A 19,846-nucleotide genomic window follows, 5' to 3' on the forward strand; every position below is an offset into this window, starting at 1 on the left:
TCATAGTTGTATGAGGTGGTAAGTATAAAAAATTTCGTAAAAAAATACAGAATTTCTGTTCGAGACTTATCTCGACCTTTATCCAACTTGTTTCATATCTCAGAACGCACAACAGGCCTTGACTGTTATAAGTATACAATGTAACTGTCAGACATATGGTGATGATTTATCACTCTTCTTTTCAACCTGACACCGGAACTACATACCATTACCAAATACGATCATGTTATATTATTGTTTTATTATAACTTAATTTTTTTGAATATAACTAAAAATATTGTTGATTGAATAAATTAATAATATTAAATACTTAACTATTTGTTTACACCCTACAAATATCAATTAAACAATTAAGCATTCGAATTTTTCACGTCCTTCATAAATTCGACGAAATCTTTCATACTATTGGCATAATAATTTGGTATAACATTTGGATTTGTTTGACACATAAGCTCTTCAAGTTTCAGGCCACCACTTAGAACTATCAGAGTCTGGAAGCCGCAACGTTTACCAAAACGTACATCCTGATCCAACATATCACCAATCATTAGGGCACGACTTGGATCCTCAATATCATAACGTGTCAGAATTCTATCGGCCAATGCTTTGCCAGGTTTACCAAAAAGTAACACCTCCTTGCGGCTGGCTTCTTCTAAAACTTTAAGAAAACCACCGGGTCCTAAAAGCCACAAATCTTTGGTTACAGGTAAGTAGTAATCTGTGGCGCCACCAATCAACAAACAATCGGGTTGACGTAAATAATAGTGAGCCTTCATCATTGTTGTCATATTTACGTTGAAATCAAAATCGATGACAACCGCCTTGACCGGATCACAATTAATGACATCGGCCATAAGATCACGAAATGATTCGTCAATAACTTTATGAGGCTGGGAAAAAAATAGGAAAAAAAATTTGGTTAGAATAGAACACAAGATTGGAAGTAGTGCTGAACTTACCCCATCCATAACGTTGAAACCCTGAGCCCGCAGTGAATTTTTAAAAGATTCACTTGTAATGGCATATATCGCGCTATCAAAATTAATACTTTTCAGATACTCTGCAATACTTTTGGATGGATGGATTAGGTCATTCTGGATTGGGGGAATATCACAATTTAGGAATTTTAGTATAACTATTATATAGTGAGGAAACTTACCGATTCTATTTTAATTTTATTCATTCTCAGTTTCTCCAAACACACATCCTCGGGGCGAGCACTGTTATTTGTAATGAAGGTTAATTTTTTGCCAGCCTCACACAAAGCATTAAACCCATCCCCACTGCCTTCGATGTTACCCGTTGCATTCCAAACCACACCATCAATATCCGAAAATACAAAATCGAAAGAATCCAAAAATCTACGTTTTTCTTCAGCGTTTAAGGAGAGGATGTTACGAGGTTTGGGTACCTGCAAAAATGAAGAAACAACTATATTTAAAAATTCAGACCACAAAAATGTACAAAAATCGGCAATTTTGCACTTTTCACATCTATTGCCAATTGAAAATTACGGATGTTTGGAATATAGCATTTTATTATCTTCCAAATAATAATTTAAAGAACTATATTATTAAATTCCCTCTTCAAAATACTTGAACTACGAACAAAAAAATGTTCGTTCCGATAACACTATATTTAAAAAATACACTCTCACTTACACGACTCATTTGGTCAACGGCTTTTATAAATGTCAACATTGTGAAAAATATAAACTTGTTTAATTCACTTATTTTTCAAGATGGAAATGCTATCGAGATCTATTAAGAACTGAAGCACAAGGTGTTCATCTTGTGGTATTTGTTTGAAATTTCTGTGCAAAACTCAATATGTAGGCCTTCGCTAATCTAATCATTTCAATGTTCACAATGGTGAGTTTGCACCAATCATATCGATATTCGCAATTGGGAGGTGTGAACATACAGCAATATAAATGTGTATGTGGGAGACGTGGAGTGGGTGTAGAAGTCAATTATAAATATACCCTACATTATATTGTGGATCCTGATATTATATTACACATAGAGTATACCTAGGGTATTACTTACTTTTCCCCAAAATTTGAGAGCAATACTCTGCTATATTTCTTCGTTGGCCAGATCCCCTTACCCATGTAACATTATTCGGCTTATTATAGTGGCTTCTAGAGTGACAAGAAAACCAGGCAAAAATTATGCTTTCGATCCATTTCATCCGCGAATCATAACCGAAAATAATAAGCGTAGTCCTTGACCGGAACTTTGTGTAAGGCAATCGCAATACTAGACAACATGATAATACGTAACTATGTACATATTACTCCAAAATCCGAGTACATACAACAGCATAATTGGTATCAATTCAAAGGCCAGCCACTCCTCTTTCCATCTTGGTATATTTTACCCGATAAATGTTGACCGATTATCGTGAAAAGAACCATGTGAATTTTTTGGTCAGATCCCTTTTTCCACGTAAACCTTCGTGTTTTAGTCATTATTGTTTTTCTGGACCATCCAGAGTCCAGGATTGTCTAGAAAAACAAACCTTCACCACTTTGGTATATTCTACATATGTATCCTAAAAGACGTCGCATTTTCGAAGGAACATTGACATGAAATTGAACGAACTTAAATATGTGATATTCATCTATATCTAAACCGACTAACATCAATCCCTACACATGTCATTCTGCAACCTATGCTAAATGTTGTAAATCGATTTAAAGCAAACTTGGCACACCCTATTCGGTATGCTGCACTGTTTAAAATTTAAACTCAATCAAACACCCGATTTCATGGTAACTTGCCAGAGATTAATTTATATTAACTTCAGTACGTTGTTTCAATCGGCTTAGCTAGGGGTCTTTAGTGCACCATTTACTTAAAATCGGACGAAAATATATATAGGAGGTGTTTGTAAATCTGATCCGATTTTCACGAAACTTTGCACACATCATTCTAGGCGTAATTCAGTACGCTATACCAAAATCGAAAGATATAGGGGGCTTTGGTGCAGCATTTACATAAAATGGGAACAAAATATATATGGGAGGTATATCTAAATCTGAACCGATTTTCACGAAACTTTGCACACATTATTCTAGACTTCATTTAGTACGCTATGCCAAAATTCGTGCAAATCAAAAGATTTGCCGGGACTTTGATGGAACATTAACCTGTAATCGGGCGAAACTATTTATGGGAGGTATATCTAAATCTGAACCGATTTGCACGAAACTTATCATAAGCCATTCTACACTTAATTCAATACTCTACGCGAAAATTCGCGCAAATCTAATGATTTTCAGGGACTTTGGCGCACCATTTACGTAAGTTTAATTTCATTCAGGCAGAATTACAGTCGTTTGAGTACAATGGGAGAAACTTATTTAAATCGATTTATAGCAAATTTAATACACACTATTCGGTATGCCGCACTTTGGTGTCAATCGGACAAACGTTAGGAGTTTGGTGAGAGCTATATCTAAATTTGCACCGATCTTCACGAAACTCAGCACACATCATTCTAGACTCAATTAGGTACGTTTTGCCAAATTTCGTGCAAATCGAAAGATATATTCGGACTTTGGTGCACCATTTACATTAAATCCGACGAAATATATATAGGGCTATATATAAATCTGAACCGATTTTCACGAAACTTAGCTCACATAATTTTGATTTTCACAAAACATCGTTCAAGACTCAATTCAGTACGCTATACAAAATTTCGTGCAAATCGAAAGATACATAGGGACTTTGGTACACCATTTACCTGAAGTCGGACGAAAATATATATAGGAGCTATATCGAAATCTGAACCGATTTCACGAAACTTAGCACACATCATTCTAGTATTACTTCATTACTCTGTGACAAATTCCGTGCAAATTGAAAGATATATAGGGACTTTGGTACATCATTTACCTGAAATCGGACGAAAATATATATGGGAGCTGTATATAAATCTGAACCGATTTTTTCCAATTTCAATAGGGTTCGTCCTTGGGCCAAATAAATGTACATTGTACTTTGTTTACATTCTGATATCTATGGATTCCTTGGTATACCATTCGAGCAAAAAAATGTGTACGAGCTATATGTGAATCAGGACCTAATTGAGCAGAATAGAGCTCAATTAGGTCCTGATAGAATAGTTCGTAGGAAACTTTTATTATTTGGTGCACAAATTGCATAAAATCAGACGAAAATATACTCGGGATATATATATATATATATATATCCAATACGCGTTATTGTTGAAATTCCTCTCAATCGGAAAAACTTTAGTTATTTGGTATATTTAGATGAAATGGGATGGAAATATATATATATATATATATATATATATGGGAGCTTAAATATGTGATTAAAATTGCATTTGGGAAAAAATTAGGCCATAAATTTGAATGGGGTGATAAAAAGTATACATTGTAGCTAACTGTATATCACGTGTAGGCGAGACACCACATGTTACTAACATTTTGATAATGATTAAGAACGCGGTGTGTTCTTATCTTTGGAAACAAGATGTTAATTTTGTTTTTCTCAAATCCAACAAAAAATACTTTCACACATAATTTAGTTTACTGTGCCGACGCAATAAAAAACTAAAGAGAGAAAAATATTGGAGCTGATGAACATAAACAAAAACCAGTGAGCGGAGCAGTATAGTAGGACGGGGCCGACCATATGATACCCTACACAACTTCCACGAAACGAACTTTGTGTGGTTCTATATTTTGATCTTGGACAATATTTGCACTCTCATGACCTTCACCGTGGGTTGTTATGTTCGGCTTTCAATTGTGGCCTATAGATTGACTCGAAAAAAAACACAAAAAATTAAATTTTCGGTCCACTTAATCCCAATATTATTATTCGATCATCACCGAAAATTATAGACGTTGTCCTTGACCATACCTGGATCTTCATGGAAAATTTCAAAGCGATCAACGCTATATTTTCGCCCTCTAGGGTAGTAATGGGTTACTAAATAATATTTGAATATGTAAACACCTGTAAATATTTAAATGTAACTCCCACATCCGAGTACATACGACAATGTAATTTTGTATCAATTTGAAGGACAACCACTCCTCTTAGATATATTGTCAACATCTTGGGTCTGTGTCATTCAGGAGTAAATATATACGCTATAAAATACAATTTTTTTTATTTTTCACACAAAAGTCATGGTCTATTCGACTCGCTAAATATTGATCGATCTGTGCAGATTGGTCCATAATTGTGGCCTGTATCGTGTTTACAATTTATAATGGACAGACGGACGAACGGACACACGTCTAGATCGATTCAGCTAGTCGAGATATGACGATCGGTATATTTGAAGGTGGGTCTAGGACCAATATTTCGCGGCGTTACAAACACTTGGGGTTGCACAAAGCTATAATGCCCTGACAACATAGTTGTGTAGGGTATAATGTAGGGAGATTCGCTATACATTAAGAACCCAAAATACAAAATTAGATCTAATTTTGAAAAATGTGACCAACAATGCCAAAATAAATTGAGGGGTCTGTAACAATTGCTTCGATATGTTAGAAACGGAATGACACATGTAATATACCGTCTACCTTATGGTGGTGGGAACAATATTTTGGAGGTGGGGAATTCGTTATAGAAATGAAAGCCCTTGGCGAATATTTTAAGAACCCAAAAATGAAAAAATGCCAAAGATCAAGATGATATCTCTTCAGATTTAGATATAGCGCCAATATATATTATCGACCGACTTCAAGTAAATTGTGCACCAATTGCCAAAATGTTATCATATTTTAGACGAAATTTTGCACAACGTACCTAGTTGACGTACTTTTCCCTTACTGGTTTCCCTTAGTTATGCAGACTTTGCATTCTAGGTGTTCAACGTAATCATGTTCGACCCCATTGTTTATATGTTTACTATGTTTTTATTCCAAGTCACGAATAAATCGCCAGACGAGATAAATGAAACAAACAATTAATTGCAAACTCACTTCACGTGTACACTAGCACGTTTTGATAACAAAGATTTTTAGTTATCGCAAAAATAGAATGACGGGCATTCTGCTGTTTAAATTTAGCAATATAATTAAGTTTGTTTTCAAAATTTAGAATTCTGTATGATTTGCAAAATACACTTTCATATCAAAGTCCGTTTCGAACATTTCGAATCTGACATTTACATTTGTGTTTAACATAATGTTGGGAGCATACTCGTACAGTAGGTCATTGGTGATCCCACTTTGAATTTTATAATATTTATGGAAATGGAACTACAACATAACGAAAATTAAACGGGAAATTCTGGCCAAAAGCTTCAACATAACGAATATTCGGGGGTTACCATTATATTATATATACCCTAAAAATTGGATTGTGATTGATAACAAAATATACCAAATTACAGCTAATTAGGTTAAAAAAGTGTCGAAAAGCTTCAATATACCAAACAATGGGTGGTAAGGGGCTATTGAATATTTGGTGCACAATATATATCTAAATCTGAACCGTTTCCATCAAAACTTTGCATACATCAATCTGGACCTTATTCAGTACGCTGTGCAGAATTTGGTCTAAATAGTTCAAATGTTGGAAGTTTAGTGCAACAATTACATAAAACGGACGGACGAAACAATATATGGGAGCTATATCTAAATCTGAACCGATTTTCTTTAATTTCAATATGGTTCGTCCTTGGGCCAAATAAGTGACTTTTGATAATTATTATCTAATCGGATCATAAATGCGACCTACTATTTTCTCAAGAAAACATGGACAAAATTGTCGGATCTAAATTTTGAAAACCATTTTTGACACAGGCGTACTGTTAAAACGCTTTCTCCATACACATCCGTAATTATAACCTACACAACTATGTTGTCAGGGTATTATAGCTTTGTGCTGTCACAAGAGTTTGTAACACCGCGAAATATTGGTCCTAGACCCATCTTTAAGTATACCGATATATCTCGACTAGCTGAGTCAATCTAGACATGTGTGTCCGTCCGTCTGTCCATTATATTTTGTAATCACGATACACGCCACAGTTATGGACCAATCTTCTTCTGGTCGCTCCAGAGGCCGCAATTGTGGCCCAAACGTCGCGAATTTTTACATGGAGAAGGGGATTGGGCCAAAGAATAAGCATACCTGTTTTGTAAACGATCGGTCAACATTTAGCGGGTCAAATAGACCGTGACTTTTGTGTGAAAAAATTGTATTCTATGGCGTATATATATACTCCCGAAGGACATAGAGCCGAGAAGATGATAGTATATCCAAGAGTAGTGGTTGACCTTCAAATTGATACCAATTACATTGTCGTATGTGCTCGGATGTGGGAGTTACATTTAAATATTTACAGGTGTTTACATATTCAAATATTATTTAGTAACCCATTACTACCCTAGAGGGCGAAAATATAGCGCTGATCGCTTTGAAATTTTCCATGAAGATCCAGGTATGGTCAAGGACAACGTCTATAATTTTCGGTGATGATCAAATAATAATATTGAGATAAAGAGGACCGAAATTTTATTTTTTTTTTTTGTGTTTTTTCGAGTCACAATTGAAAGCCGAACATAACAACCCTCGGTGAAGGTCATGAGAGTGCAAATATTGTCCAAGAACAAAAAATAGAACCACACAAAATTCATTTCGTGGAAGTTGTGTAGGGTAGTTGTGTATGGTCGGCCCCGTCCGAATATACTGCTCTGTTCACTGGTTTAACTTAGTTTGTGTTCAAAAATAGAGAATTACAAAAAAATGTTTTCAAAGGTTAGTCATTTTGTTAATTTTTGAGGGAAGTCAATAATCCTAGTACGAGAGCCAGATATGTACTCTTCCGTCTTTCGTCTTTCTTTTTTCCTTTAATCGGCAAAGAAAAGAAAAAAAAAAACAAAATAATAACAACCAAATTTTGCAATTTCAAATATATATGTGTAAAGTTATAAACCTTAACATGCATTGGTATTCATTTACCAGCCCAATGAAAATCTTGAAAATTTAAAATTTAAAAGGACATCAACCAAAAAATACTGCGTACAATTAATATAACTTTTTCACAGACAAGCCTTGTAATATCAGCCCTCAAGGCATATAATGGTTATGCGGCTTAAGTGTGTAGTTGGTTTCGAAATAACGTATTAAGTCCTCTGACGGGGAAAAACACAACATAACTTTCCGAACAACCCAATAGTTCCTCTCTGCGAATAATTTCTTTGAACTAGTTCGTTTCCGAACGACACAAGTCTGCTGGTATTATTTTTCATAATTAACGCCATACCATTATTATACCCTTCACCACACTGTGGTACAGGGTATTATGTCTTTGTGCATAAGTTTGTAACAGGCAAAAATAATGGAGATAGACCCATGGTTCCTTTTGAGAATATGCATAGAATCAATATTCTGTAGTCGATTTATGCATGTCCGTCTGTCCGTCCGTCCATGTATTTTTGTTAACAAAGTACAGGTCGCATTTATGATCCGATTTGGATAACATTTGGCACAGGTCACTTAATTGGCCCAAGGACGAACCCTATTGAAATTGAGAAAAATCGGTTCAGATTTAGATATAGCTCCCATATATATTTTCGTCCGATTTAAGGTAAATGGTGTACCAAAGTCCCTATATATCTTTCGATTTGACACAGCGTAATGACTAGGGTAAAGAATGATATGTGTTAAGTTTCCTGAAAATCGTTTCAGATTTAGATATAGCTCCCACATATATCTTCGTCCGATTTAAGGTAAATGGTGTACCAATGTCCCTATATATATATATATATATATATACACATTTCGATTTGCACGAAATTTGGCATAGCGTAATGAATTAGGTCTAGAATGATGTGTGTTAAGTTTCATCAAAATCGGTTCAGATTTAGATATAGCTCCCATATATATTTTCGTCCGATTTAAGGATAAATGGTGTACCAAAGTCCCTATATATCTTTCGATTTGCACGAAATTTGGCATATCGTAATTAATTAGGTATAGAATGATGTGAGTTATGTTTCCTGAAATTCGGTTCAGATTTAGATATAGCCCCATATATATCTTCGTCCGATTTAACCCTTTGAGTGTTTTTGCCGAATATATTCGACATTTAAAATTTTTTTTCTTCCTTGCGATTTTTCGGTTATCCTATGTGCCGTTAACATTGATGTTTCTGTTTCTGCTGAAAAACAGACGAAACTGTCCGAAGGTTAAAATGAAAATTGTTTTTTTTTAAACCCTATGCCTATATATGATTTTAAGGTTAAGGTAAATGGTGTACCAAAGTCCCTATATATCTTTTGATTTGCCCGAAATTTAGCATAGCGAAATGAATTAGGTCTAAAATGATGTGTGTTACGTTTCCTGAAGATCTTTTCAGATTTAGATATAGCTCCATATATATTTTCGTCCTATTTAAGGTAAATGGTGTACCAAAGTCCCTATATATCTTTCGATTTGCACAAAATTTGGCATAGTGTACTGAAATGAGTCTGGAGTGATGTGTGTTAAGTTTCCTGAAAATCGGTTCAGATTTATATATAGCTCCTATATGTTTTTTCTTCCGATTTTATGTAAATTGTGCACTAAAGACCAAAAGTTTGTCCGGTTGCCACACAATTTGGTACAATAAACTGTAGTTAATATAAGTTAATCTCTGCCATTCTCATTGAAATGGGTTCAGATTTTGATATAGCTTCTACATATATATTTTCGTCCGATTTTACACAAAATTGACACAAATTTTGCACAACATACTAAAGTTTTGAAATGTGGAAAGTTTTGAAATAGGTTCAGATTTGGATAGATCTTCTATATATATTTTCTGCCGAGTTTTGGTAATTTTGTCCCATTGTAAGAAGCAACCCTATATCTGAACAAATGAAAAATTTAGTATAGGTTGCAGAATTCGACGTTTGTTAGCATTCATCTGTCGAATATACCCACTTTTCTACTTTCCTTATTGGTTTTTATTATGTATTGAGTAACCGACAATTAATCTCAAAGAATATTTGTTTGGCTTGATCAAAAGTTGCCTTCCATATGATGGTGGAAGAGTTCAAAAACTGATATAATGCAAAACCTCAATGGATGGTCTCAATTTACGATCATGTAAATACATGTAGTGAAAAGACTTCAATTTACCACATTCAAAACATATTTTTTAATATTGTAATAAATTAATTTTCATACAAAAAATAACTTATGAATAAATTATAACTTATAGATTTTTTTAATTTTTTAAGAAAAGTCCTACACAACTATGCACTTGATTTTTTAAGATCCTTAACAAATTCAACAAAATCTTTCATACTGTTGGCATAATAATTTGGTATAACATTGGGATCTGTTTGACGCATAAGCTCTTCAAGTTTTATGCCACCGCTCAAGACTAACAGTGTTTGGAAACCACAAAGTTTACCAAATCGTATATCTTGTTCCAACATATCGCCAATCATCATAGCTCGACTGGGATCTTTAATATCATAACGTTTCAGCAAGGAATCTGCCAATGCTTTACCAGGTTTACCAAAAAGTAATATTTCTCGACAGGTGGAATCCTCTAAAACTTTTAGAAATCCACCGGGTCCCAAGACCGATAAGTCTTTGGTTACAGGCAAAGTGTAATCACTCGCACCACCAATAAATATACAATCTGACCGGCGTAAATAATGGTGGGCCTTCATCATTGTTGTCATTGTTAGATTGAAATCAAAATCAATAATGACAGCCTTGACGGGTTCACGGCCGATTACAACACCCATAAGATCACGGAATGATTCTCCAATAATTTCGTAAGGCTAAAATAAGAAGTATGTCATTAGGAATTGGTATTATTTGAAATACTATAGTCATCTCACTCCATCGAGGATTTGGAATCCCTCTTTCCGGAAATCATGTTTAATCGATTCGCTTGCAATGGCATATATTAAACCCTCAAATTTAATACCTTTCAGATATTCCACAATACTTTTGGATGGATGAATTAGGTCATTCTGTAAATAAAATGATGTGAAATTAAACATTTTGTATAAAGTAAAATAAATCAACGGATTTGTGAGTTCCAGCCTTTATTATAATACGGAATGTGCGATAATTCAATAGTATATATGTAATACTTCAACATAATTACTTTTTTTAAAGAGTTTCAGAATAATATTTACTGAAATATTATCGAAATACATATATAGATTCCTCATAACTTACCGCCTCAATTTCAATTTTATTCTCTTTCAATTTGTCCAAGCATAGTTGTTCCGGCCGGACACTGTTATTGGTAATGAATGTCAGTTGTTTGCCCGTTTCACGAAGTGCGTTAAAGCCATCCCCGCTACCTTCGATGACAGCGGACGCATTCCAAACTACACCTGTATAAAAAATGAAATTTATGAATATGGCTTCCGTATTGTAATATAATGCAGTAGTTACCATCTATATCCGAAAATACACGATCAAATGAATCCAAAAATTTTTGTTTTTCTTCTTTTGTCAATGACAGAATATTGCGAGGCTGTTGTATCTGTAAGTAAATAATATAATATTAATATATGTATAACTTTAGGCGACGTAACTAAAGCCAGTATGTATAATTTATTTTTCTACAACAATCGAAGGTACAGTATGTCTAGAATGATTTTAAACCATTCATCACTTTGGGTATATTCAACAGATACATCCTAACAGACGTGGCATTTTGAAGGATCATTGACATCAAATTGGACGAACATAAATATGTGACCTTTATATCATTCTGCAACCGCTGCCAAACTTCATTTCATTCAGCAAAATTTAGTTTGTTTGTTTGTTTACAAAAGGAACAAATTTATGTAATTTAATAAAAAAATTGATACACGGTATTCGGTACACGGCAGCGCAGTACAAAATCTTAATCTGACACCCGTAGCTTATTTGGTGCACTATTAACATGAAAATATATATATGGAACTTATGCCAACAAAGCATTATAACGCCATTCAAGAAGTCTCAATTTTATACATTGTGCAAAATTTCGTCTCAATCTGACAAACAATAAAATCGGACGAAAATATATATTGGAGCTATATCTACATCTCAACCGAATTCAACAAAACTTGCTACAGGTTATCATATAGGGGCACCTTCGGCACTTTTTGTTTAGAGCTCTATATCAACATATATAAAAACTTTATTATTATCCACGGATTCTTAGTTATAAAAACTAGTACCAAAAACATATAATAAATTAGTATTAGTTCACCATTTTTACAGTTGAAAAGTGTTGTTTACAAGTGAAAAGCGTTAAGTTCGGCCGGGCCGAACTTTGGATTCCCTCCACCATAGATATACGGGCAGGTACTAGAAATGAAAATATAGGGAACATGTCAAAAAGTGGACCTATACCGACATTTCTAAAAACGGATTATGTAAACCATAATGTAAACAACAATACAAATTTCAGAAAATTTTAATGGATAATTATACCTCCAGCCTTACAGCTAATGACGGTGTATACACTTTAACACAATGAAAATGTACCTCATCGAAATATTGGTTCTAGACCCCATGTTTCTTTGGATCAAATCCGTTTCAGTAAAGTAGGATTTCATTCAAACCTCGCACATCTTATTATTTCTTCCAAACTTAGTCAAATTCGAAGATGGGGAATATCGGGCCACTTCTTCTGGTACCTCCACACAGGGGCTAGGTCTAAATGCGGCTATAGTTCATTATCGAACCTTACGTTCTAATTTTTTATCTCGCTATCCTTCGCAGGTGAAATGATTACAACAGAGTCTTAGAACCAAAATTAAAACGCGTAACAAATCAGATAACTATTTTAATATAAAAAAGGGGGTTATATGGGGACTACCCCAAAAAGGGGGCGAATATTATTAATTTTTGGTACGGAGATTTGTTACTATATACGACTACAAAATACCAAATTGCAGCAAATTCGGTTGATAAACGCGTTCAAGAACCCCAAAATACCGAAAATTGGGGGTATCCTTATATGGGGGCTATCCGAAAAAATGGATCTATATTCATAATTTTTTGTGGGGAGATTTGGTACCTATTAAGAACTCAAAATACTAAATTACACCTAATTCGGCGGAAAAATACGATCAAAACCCCCAAAATACTGAAAATTAGGAGGTACCGTTATATGGGGACTACCAGAAAAAGTGGACCTATATCCATAATTTTTTGTGGAGAAATTTATTACCCAATAGGAACCCAATAAAGCAAATTTCAGCGAATTCCGTTGAAAAACGCGGTCAAGAACCCCAAAATACCGAAAATTGAGGGGTACCGTTATATGGGGGGTACCAGAAAAAATTGACCTATATTTATAACTTTTAGTAGGTTTATTTGGTACCCAATAAGAACTGAAAGTACCAAATTTAAGCGAATTCTGTTGAAAAATACGCTCAAGAACCTCAAAATACCGAAATTTTGGGGTTACCCTTACATGGGGGCTGTCCGAAAAAATGGACCTATATTTATAATTTTTAGTGGGGATATTTGCTACCCAATAAGAGCTCAGAGTACCAAATTTCAGCGAATTCGGTTGAAAAACACGCTCAAGAACCTCAAAATACCGAAAATTGGGGGGTATCCTTATATGGGAGCTATGCCTAAACGTGGACCGATATAGCCCATCTTCGAACTTGACCTGCCTGCAGACAAAAGACGACTCTATGCGAATTTTTGGGGCTCTATCTCAATTCGTTTAGACGCTAGAGTGATTACAACAAACAGACGGACATGCATAAATTGTCTTAGAATTTTACGCTGATCAAGAATATATATACTTTATAGGGTCGGAAATGAGTATTTCGATGCATTACAAACGGAAAAATCTGTATATGGCCGAATGTGCCCCACCCTGCACCAAAAGGTGCCACAGTCTCCCCTATGTACTAACTTTAGTACGTTTTGGAAAAATGGGTGCCAATCGACGATATGTGAGGTTTTCTTGTGCCATTTAGTCAAAATCGGACGAATTTATATATGAGATTTTTTCAAATTTCAATAGAGTTCGTCTTTGGGCTAAATAAATGAGCTTTTCCAAATTTCATCCAATTCGGATCATAAATGCAATCTGTACTTTGTTTACAATTTAACATGGACAGACGGACGGACATGCATAAATCGACTCAGAAAGTGATTCTACGCATATTCGCAAAAAGAGCCATGGGTCTCGCTTCCTCGTTTATGTTTATTATCAAAAAAATTGAAAAATTTTTGTTATTTATTCAATGTGTAAAGTGATTCTTGACCTACTGTACTGTATATAAAGTGAATTCTAAACATTTGTTTAATTCCATAGACCTGGGCAAACCATAGACAAATATATATTAATTTGGGGGCAAATAAATCCATTTTTTTTCGGCTGTACTGCAAGATTTCTCGTAAAGCTTCAAAAAGAAGCTCGATGTTTGGGTGCCACACTAATTAACCGAAAAAAATAGAATGAATCGAATTTCCATCTGCTTAGCCAAACGAAATGAGATACACTCATTTATTTAAAGAATGGTGACTGGAGATGAGAAATGGATCACATACTATAAGCCTGTACGAAAACAATCGTTTGAACGATGAAGCACTTTAAATGGTGGCCAAACCATGTCTAACGGCCATGTCTAGGTTCTGCTATGCATTTGGTGAGATTGGAAGGGAATTATTTATTAAGAGTTTCTTCCATAGGGCCAAACGCAAAATTCTGATATCTACTGTCAACAATTGGACCGTTTGAAGATAGTAATTGACCAAAAACGGCCTGAATAGGCCAATAAGAGAGTGTCGTGTTCCACCAGCGCAACGCTAGACTACACACATCTACAGTGACTCGCCAGAAACTTCGGGAGTCTGGTTGGGCATCGGCCATATAAAAATAATGGATTTCTTTTTCTCCAACCTAATATATCTATCAGCACAGACTGACGCTCTGCTTATCGTATACAATCGAGTCTAGAATAAAGTGTTTTAAATTTTGTAGAAATCGGTTCATATATACTTTCGTCCGATTTTACGAAAATGGTGCATCAAATATCCAAAGTTTGTCGGCTGCGATGAAAGTTGTTCCCATTTCATTTTATAATGATATAAATACCCAATTTTTTCCGATTCAGATAAAATCTTTAACTGTGCGCTTTGCTGCAGCAAATTTCTGACCGATTAACATAAATTTAATTTTTTTTCTAATTTTGCTTAGCGATTGTTAACTTATGTTGAGAATGAACAATAAATTCGTTTGCTGTATTCGCATTTATAATTCCAAATCATATGTATACAACTGTCTATGTTTTGATAACATTTGTGATTATCTGATTAAAAATTATTATGATTATTATTATTTTTTTTTTTTTTGAAGTAGCACTCATAAAATATTTTGTTAATCTAAGAAAAATAAATTAAAAATAAAAGTAATTTTGCAAATTATGACAGCAGAAGATTCATAAGTTATTATCAGATGTGTTATGATGTTATGAAAAAATTTAAACCAATATGGGATCTATGCGATATTTCATAAAATTAACGATATTTTTGTACACAAAAATTAAGATGCTACTAAACGGATTTTTTGTATAGGGAATGCTTGGAATCCCATTTCACAAAATGTGCCGGGAAAATTGGAAAATACCTTCTTTCTGTATCAGAACGTATGCCTATATTTACAACATTGTAATGGAAGACATGTGGGATCGTTATATAGATCATCTACCAAAATAAAATGCCAATATCTAAAATTTTTTCCAAGAGGAATATGTCACTCGTGGTCAGTGTTGCCAATTTAGCACGTTTAGTGCTAGATTTAGCACTTTTTAAACTCATTTAGCACCAAAAAAATTGATGTAGCATATTTTTTAGCATTTTTATTTTTTCAGGATATTTTCAAAATATTCAGTCTATTTGGCTTTATAAAAAATTGCCGTTTTTCGACTTCATATAGACCTATCGAAATTTATTTATGTTTCACGCTATGAATTTGATTTCCCAATAAAAAAAGTGTCAGTAAATCTGTGAACATGTAAAGAAATTGTTGGGTACTTCATATGGTGACTGTGACATTATCTGCTATCAGGTTGTTTATTTGGGAAAAGAAAAAAAAACAAACTATGCGGGGCCTTCGTGTAGGAGTAATGTAAAAATCATGAATCTAAATTGTAAACTTTCTGGAAAGATTTATTTTATTCATCCGGAATCCAGAATTTCAGAATATAGCCACCTTATAGTACCGAAATTAGGTCGCGTTCCACTTTTAATGGGGGTTATGGCAAGAGATGGACCTACATCAAAATTTTCCGCTAACGTATTTATTAAATTAAATTTCAGGTGCGCAAATTGTACTGTTATTTTATATTGAGTATATGTCCAAATATAGAAAATTGAAAATTTTCTTCCCTAACAGAGCCCAGATAATACGACTAAACCCCTCAAAATACCGAAAATTGGTCGACACTTTAATAGGAATGCTATGAGCAAACCTTAACCTAAATTGATAATTTTCTGCATATGTGCCAGCCTCTAAAAACGTGTAATGTGATATTACAATCAATTATATTAAAAAACGTCCCCGACCGCTCTCTGGATGCGACCCCGAAACACGGACCAAAATAGATAATTATTGGTGTGGAGATTTTCTGCCTAATGACAATTCAAAATATCAAATTGAAACATCTTCGGTTGAAAAACGTGCCTAAAGTCACCAAAACACCGAATAATTGAAGTACCGCTCCATGGAACCATATTGATAATTTTTGGTAGGACAATTTTTGTTTTCAATGAAAATCCAAAATATAAAACCAGTGAGCGGAGCAGTATAGTCGGACGGGGCCGACCATACGATACCCTACACAACTACCACGAACTCTAACTTTCTGAGGATGTTTATTCCGAGTCTGAGTAATATTTCGTGATATTTGTCCCCTTATGCCCGTTTAAAGGTCAACAACACCTCTTCCTTACTTTTTCGAATAATCAGTAGTCCTTCTAATTACTTGTCCAGATTACCTTCACGGTGGGTTGTGTTGTGATTTTCGGATTATACTCGACTCGAAAACACACAAAAAAATTCGGTTTTCGGTCCATTTCATCCCAAAATTTTAATCTGATCATCACCGAAAATTGTAGGCGTTGTTCTTGACCATAACTGGAACTTCATGAAAAATTGTAAAGCCATCAGCGCGATATTTCCCCTCTAATGTGGTAATGGGTTACTAAATAATATCTGAATACGTAAGCACCTGTAAATATTTGATGTAACTCCCACATCTGAGTAGATACATCACTATATTTGGTATCAATTTAAAGGCCAACCACTCCTCTTGGATATTGTATCAACTCTTCGGGTCTACATCCTCCAGGAGTAAATATATATGCCATAGAATAAAAAGTTTGTAATTTTTCACACAAAAGTCAGGGTCCATTCGACCGGCTAAATATTGACCGATCTTTATCAAAACATGCATGATTATTCTCTGGTCCGATCCCCTTCTCCATGCAAAAATTCGCGGTGTTTGGGCCATAATTGCGGCCTCTGGAGCGACCAGAAAAACCGACAAAAATAATGTTTTTGGTCCATTTCATCCCCTAAATATTAACCGATCTTTTCCAAAAACAATAGGGGTCTTCATTGGTCAGAACCCATCCTACATGCAAAATTTCGTGAAGATTGGTCCAAAACTGTGGCCTGTATCGTGTTTACAAATTATAATGGACAGACGGACGGACGGACGGACGGAAGGACACACATGTCTAGATCGACTCAGCTAGTCGAGATATGACGATCGGTATACTTAAAGGTGGGTCTACGACCAATATTTCGCGGCGTTACAAACATTTGGGGCTGCACAAAGCTATAATACCCTGACAACATAGTTGTGTAGGGTATAATTAGAGCCAATTCCGTTGGGGCTACCCTAAAAAGGACAGATATATCCCATTTTCAATACCAAGCATCCTAGAATTATTAATGATTTGCAAAATTTCAAATATCTGTCTTCAATATTGCAAGCTATATCGTTATTTATTCAGACAGACGAATATGACTATATTGAAAAATTAAATTCTGATTAAGAATAAATCGTAAATCAGTTGAATATTTCGAGTATTTCAAGAATATTTAAAATAAAATTACTCCATCTTGTGTGTATAATGAACTTTTAAAAGATAAAGATCTCATTATTAGCTATAAGCGAAGTTCCTTCTATAAACTTTTTAGCGCTTTTATTTGGCACTTTTTTACATTTTTTAGCACTTTCTAGCATTTTTTTAAACAAAATCTAGCATTTTTTAGCGACAAAGTTTTGGCAACACTACTCGTGGTGGACCACAAATACTAAATTGCAGCCATCTTAAATATACAATTTTTGGAAATCTCTCCAAAAATGTTCCATATTTTGGGAGATATGCTACATAAGGATAAGCCAAACTACATAAAATATTCTGAAATGCTGATCAATAATGATTTGTACATTTTCCCAATATATGTACAAAAAAATTTAATGTAGTACGAAAAAACGTTATTTTTTTAATAGAATATTAAAAATTTGGAAATATTGCAAAAATCCATTTATTGTTTAAATACCAGTATTCGAGTATTCGATCCATTTGAAATAGGCAGCTACACATATAACGAACAAAGCTAATTATTTCTCAGATATTTTCATTATTTGTCTTATACACAACAAATGGTTGAAAACGATTAGGGTAGTAAGTAAAAATCCATTTATTGTTTAAATACGAGTATTCGAGTATTCAATTCAATAATATTTTTTTTTATTCACAAATTCAAAACTTTCACTTACACGATTCATTTTGCGAAACGTCTTCAAAAATGTCAACATGAAAAAATAAATAAATAAAAACCAACTATAAATGTTCTATTTCACTTCCGTTTCAAGATCAGAATGCCACCGACATCTGTTATAAACTGAAAACTAGAAACACCAAAGTACTCACCTAGTGGCATTTGTTTATTTATTTTTCAGCGAAATGTTAGCCTCTTGAAACCTAATCTTTTCAATACTCACAATGTTTTTTAAGTGTTTTTTTTTTGCTCTGGTCATATCGATGTTCATAATCTTATCAGTTTTTGTTTTTTTTTTTTTTTTTTTTTTTGAGAACTATAACAACGTTTGCAGGGGGTATAAACCCCAATATGCATGGCAAAGATATTGAAAGGGGTAGGTGCGGAGGGTAAGATACTTGGTGTGTTATAATAATTTATATTGTTTTCTATTCACTATAAGATAAAGAAAGCTGTTTTGTTTTTGGTTTGTGTTTTGTTTTTTTAAGTAGATTTGATATGGACTTTAGATTTTTTGCATTGTTTATTTTTAATTGTAAATTATTATTATGTTCGAAAGTGTGCGTATATGCAACCGTCATTAAATGGTTTGCAGTTGGGTAGGTTTCATTTGAAATTAGAACCAGACATATAAGTATGTCTATGAGCTTATTATAATTACACTATAGTCCAAACCAATAGCTCAAAATACAGTTGCGAGAAATAAAATAGCACCAGCAAGTAACCTATCCAAATTATAGTAAAATACACTTCGTTAAAAATGCTGAAAAACGAGAATTGATTTGTAAATTTATATCAGAAGGCAAATCTTACAGTTTACCTGAGTGTTCACATAAATTGATAAGGAATGCCATGACATTTAAAGAAAATCCAGAAACATGCTGTCGAAAAAAAATTACATCAAATTTGCTGACCAAGCGTTTAGTCCGTCAAGCCAAGTAAGAACCTTTCAAGCTTTTTAAGCAACGGAGCTGAAAAGGAGTTAAGCAACAGTGCAAACAGTTCGTCATTACATTCAAATAAATGGCTTAAAAGCCTGCCGCTCAGGAAAGTTACACTTTTAAGTGCTAAG

At 34.1% G+C, this 19,846-nt stretch overlaps 1 protein-coding gene across 1 annotated transcript; it reads right to left on the reverse strand.

The window, feature by feature from the left end:
- Window positions 1-350: 350 nt before the first annotated feature.
- LOC133338643 (uncharacterized) lies at window positions 351-11,502 on the reverse strand (the record flags this gene model as incomplete). The annotated part of the gene is made up of 7 exons (XM_061546811.1): window positions 351-890; window positions 960-1,094; window positions 1,160-1,411; window positions 10,250-10,783; window positions 10,844-10,978; window positions 11,190-11,350; window positions 11,412-11,502. Coding segments are annotated over 7 exons (1,848 nt in total), but the record flags the coding sequence as incomplete, so codon positions are not given.
- Between the last annotated feature and the right edge of the window lie 8,344 nt (window positions 11,503-19,846).

Source organism: Musca vetustissima, unplaced genomic scaffold, assembly GCF_032173495.1.
Source record: "Musca vetustissima isolate MV318-11 ecotype Yass unplaced genomic scaffold, APGP_CSIRO_Mvet_v1 utg72596, whole genome shotgun sequence".
NCBI classification, from domain to species: Eukaryota; Metazoa; Arthropoda; class Insecta; order Diptera; family Muscidae; genus Musca; species Musca vetustissima.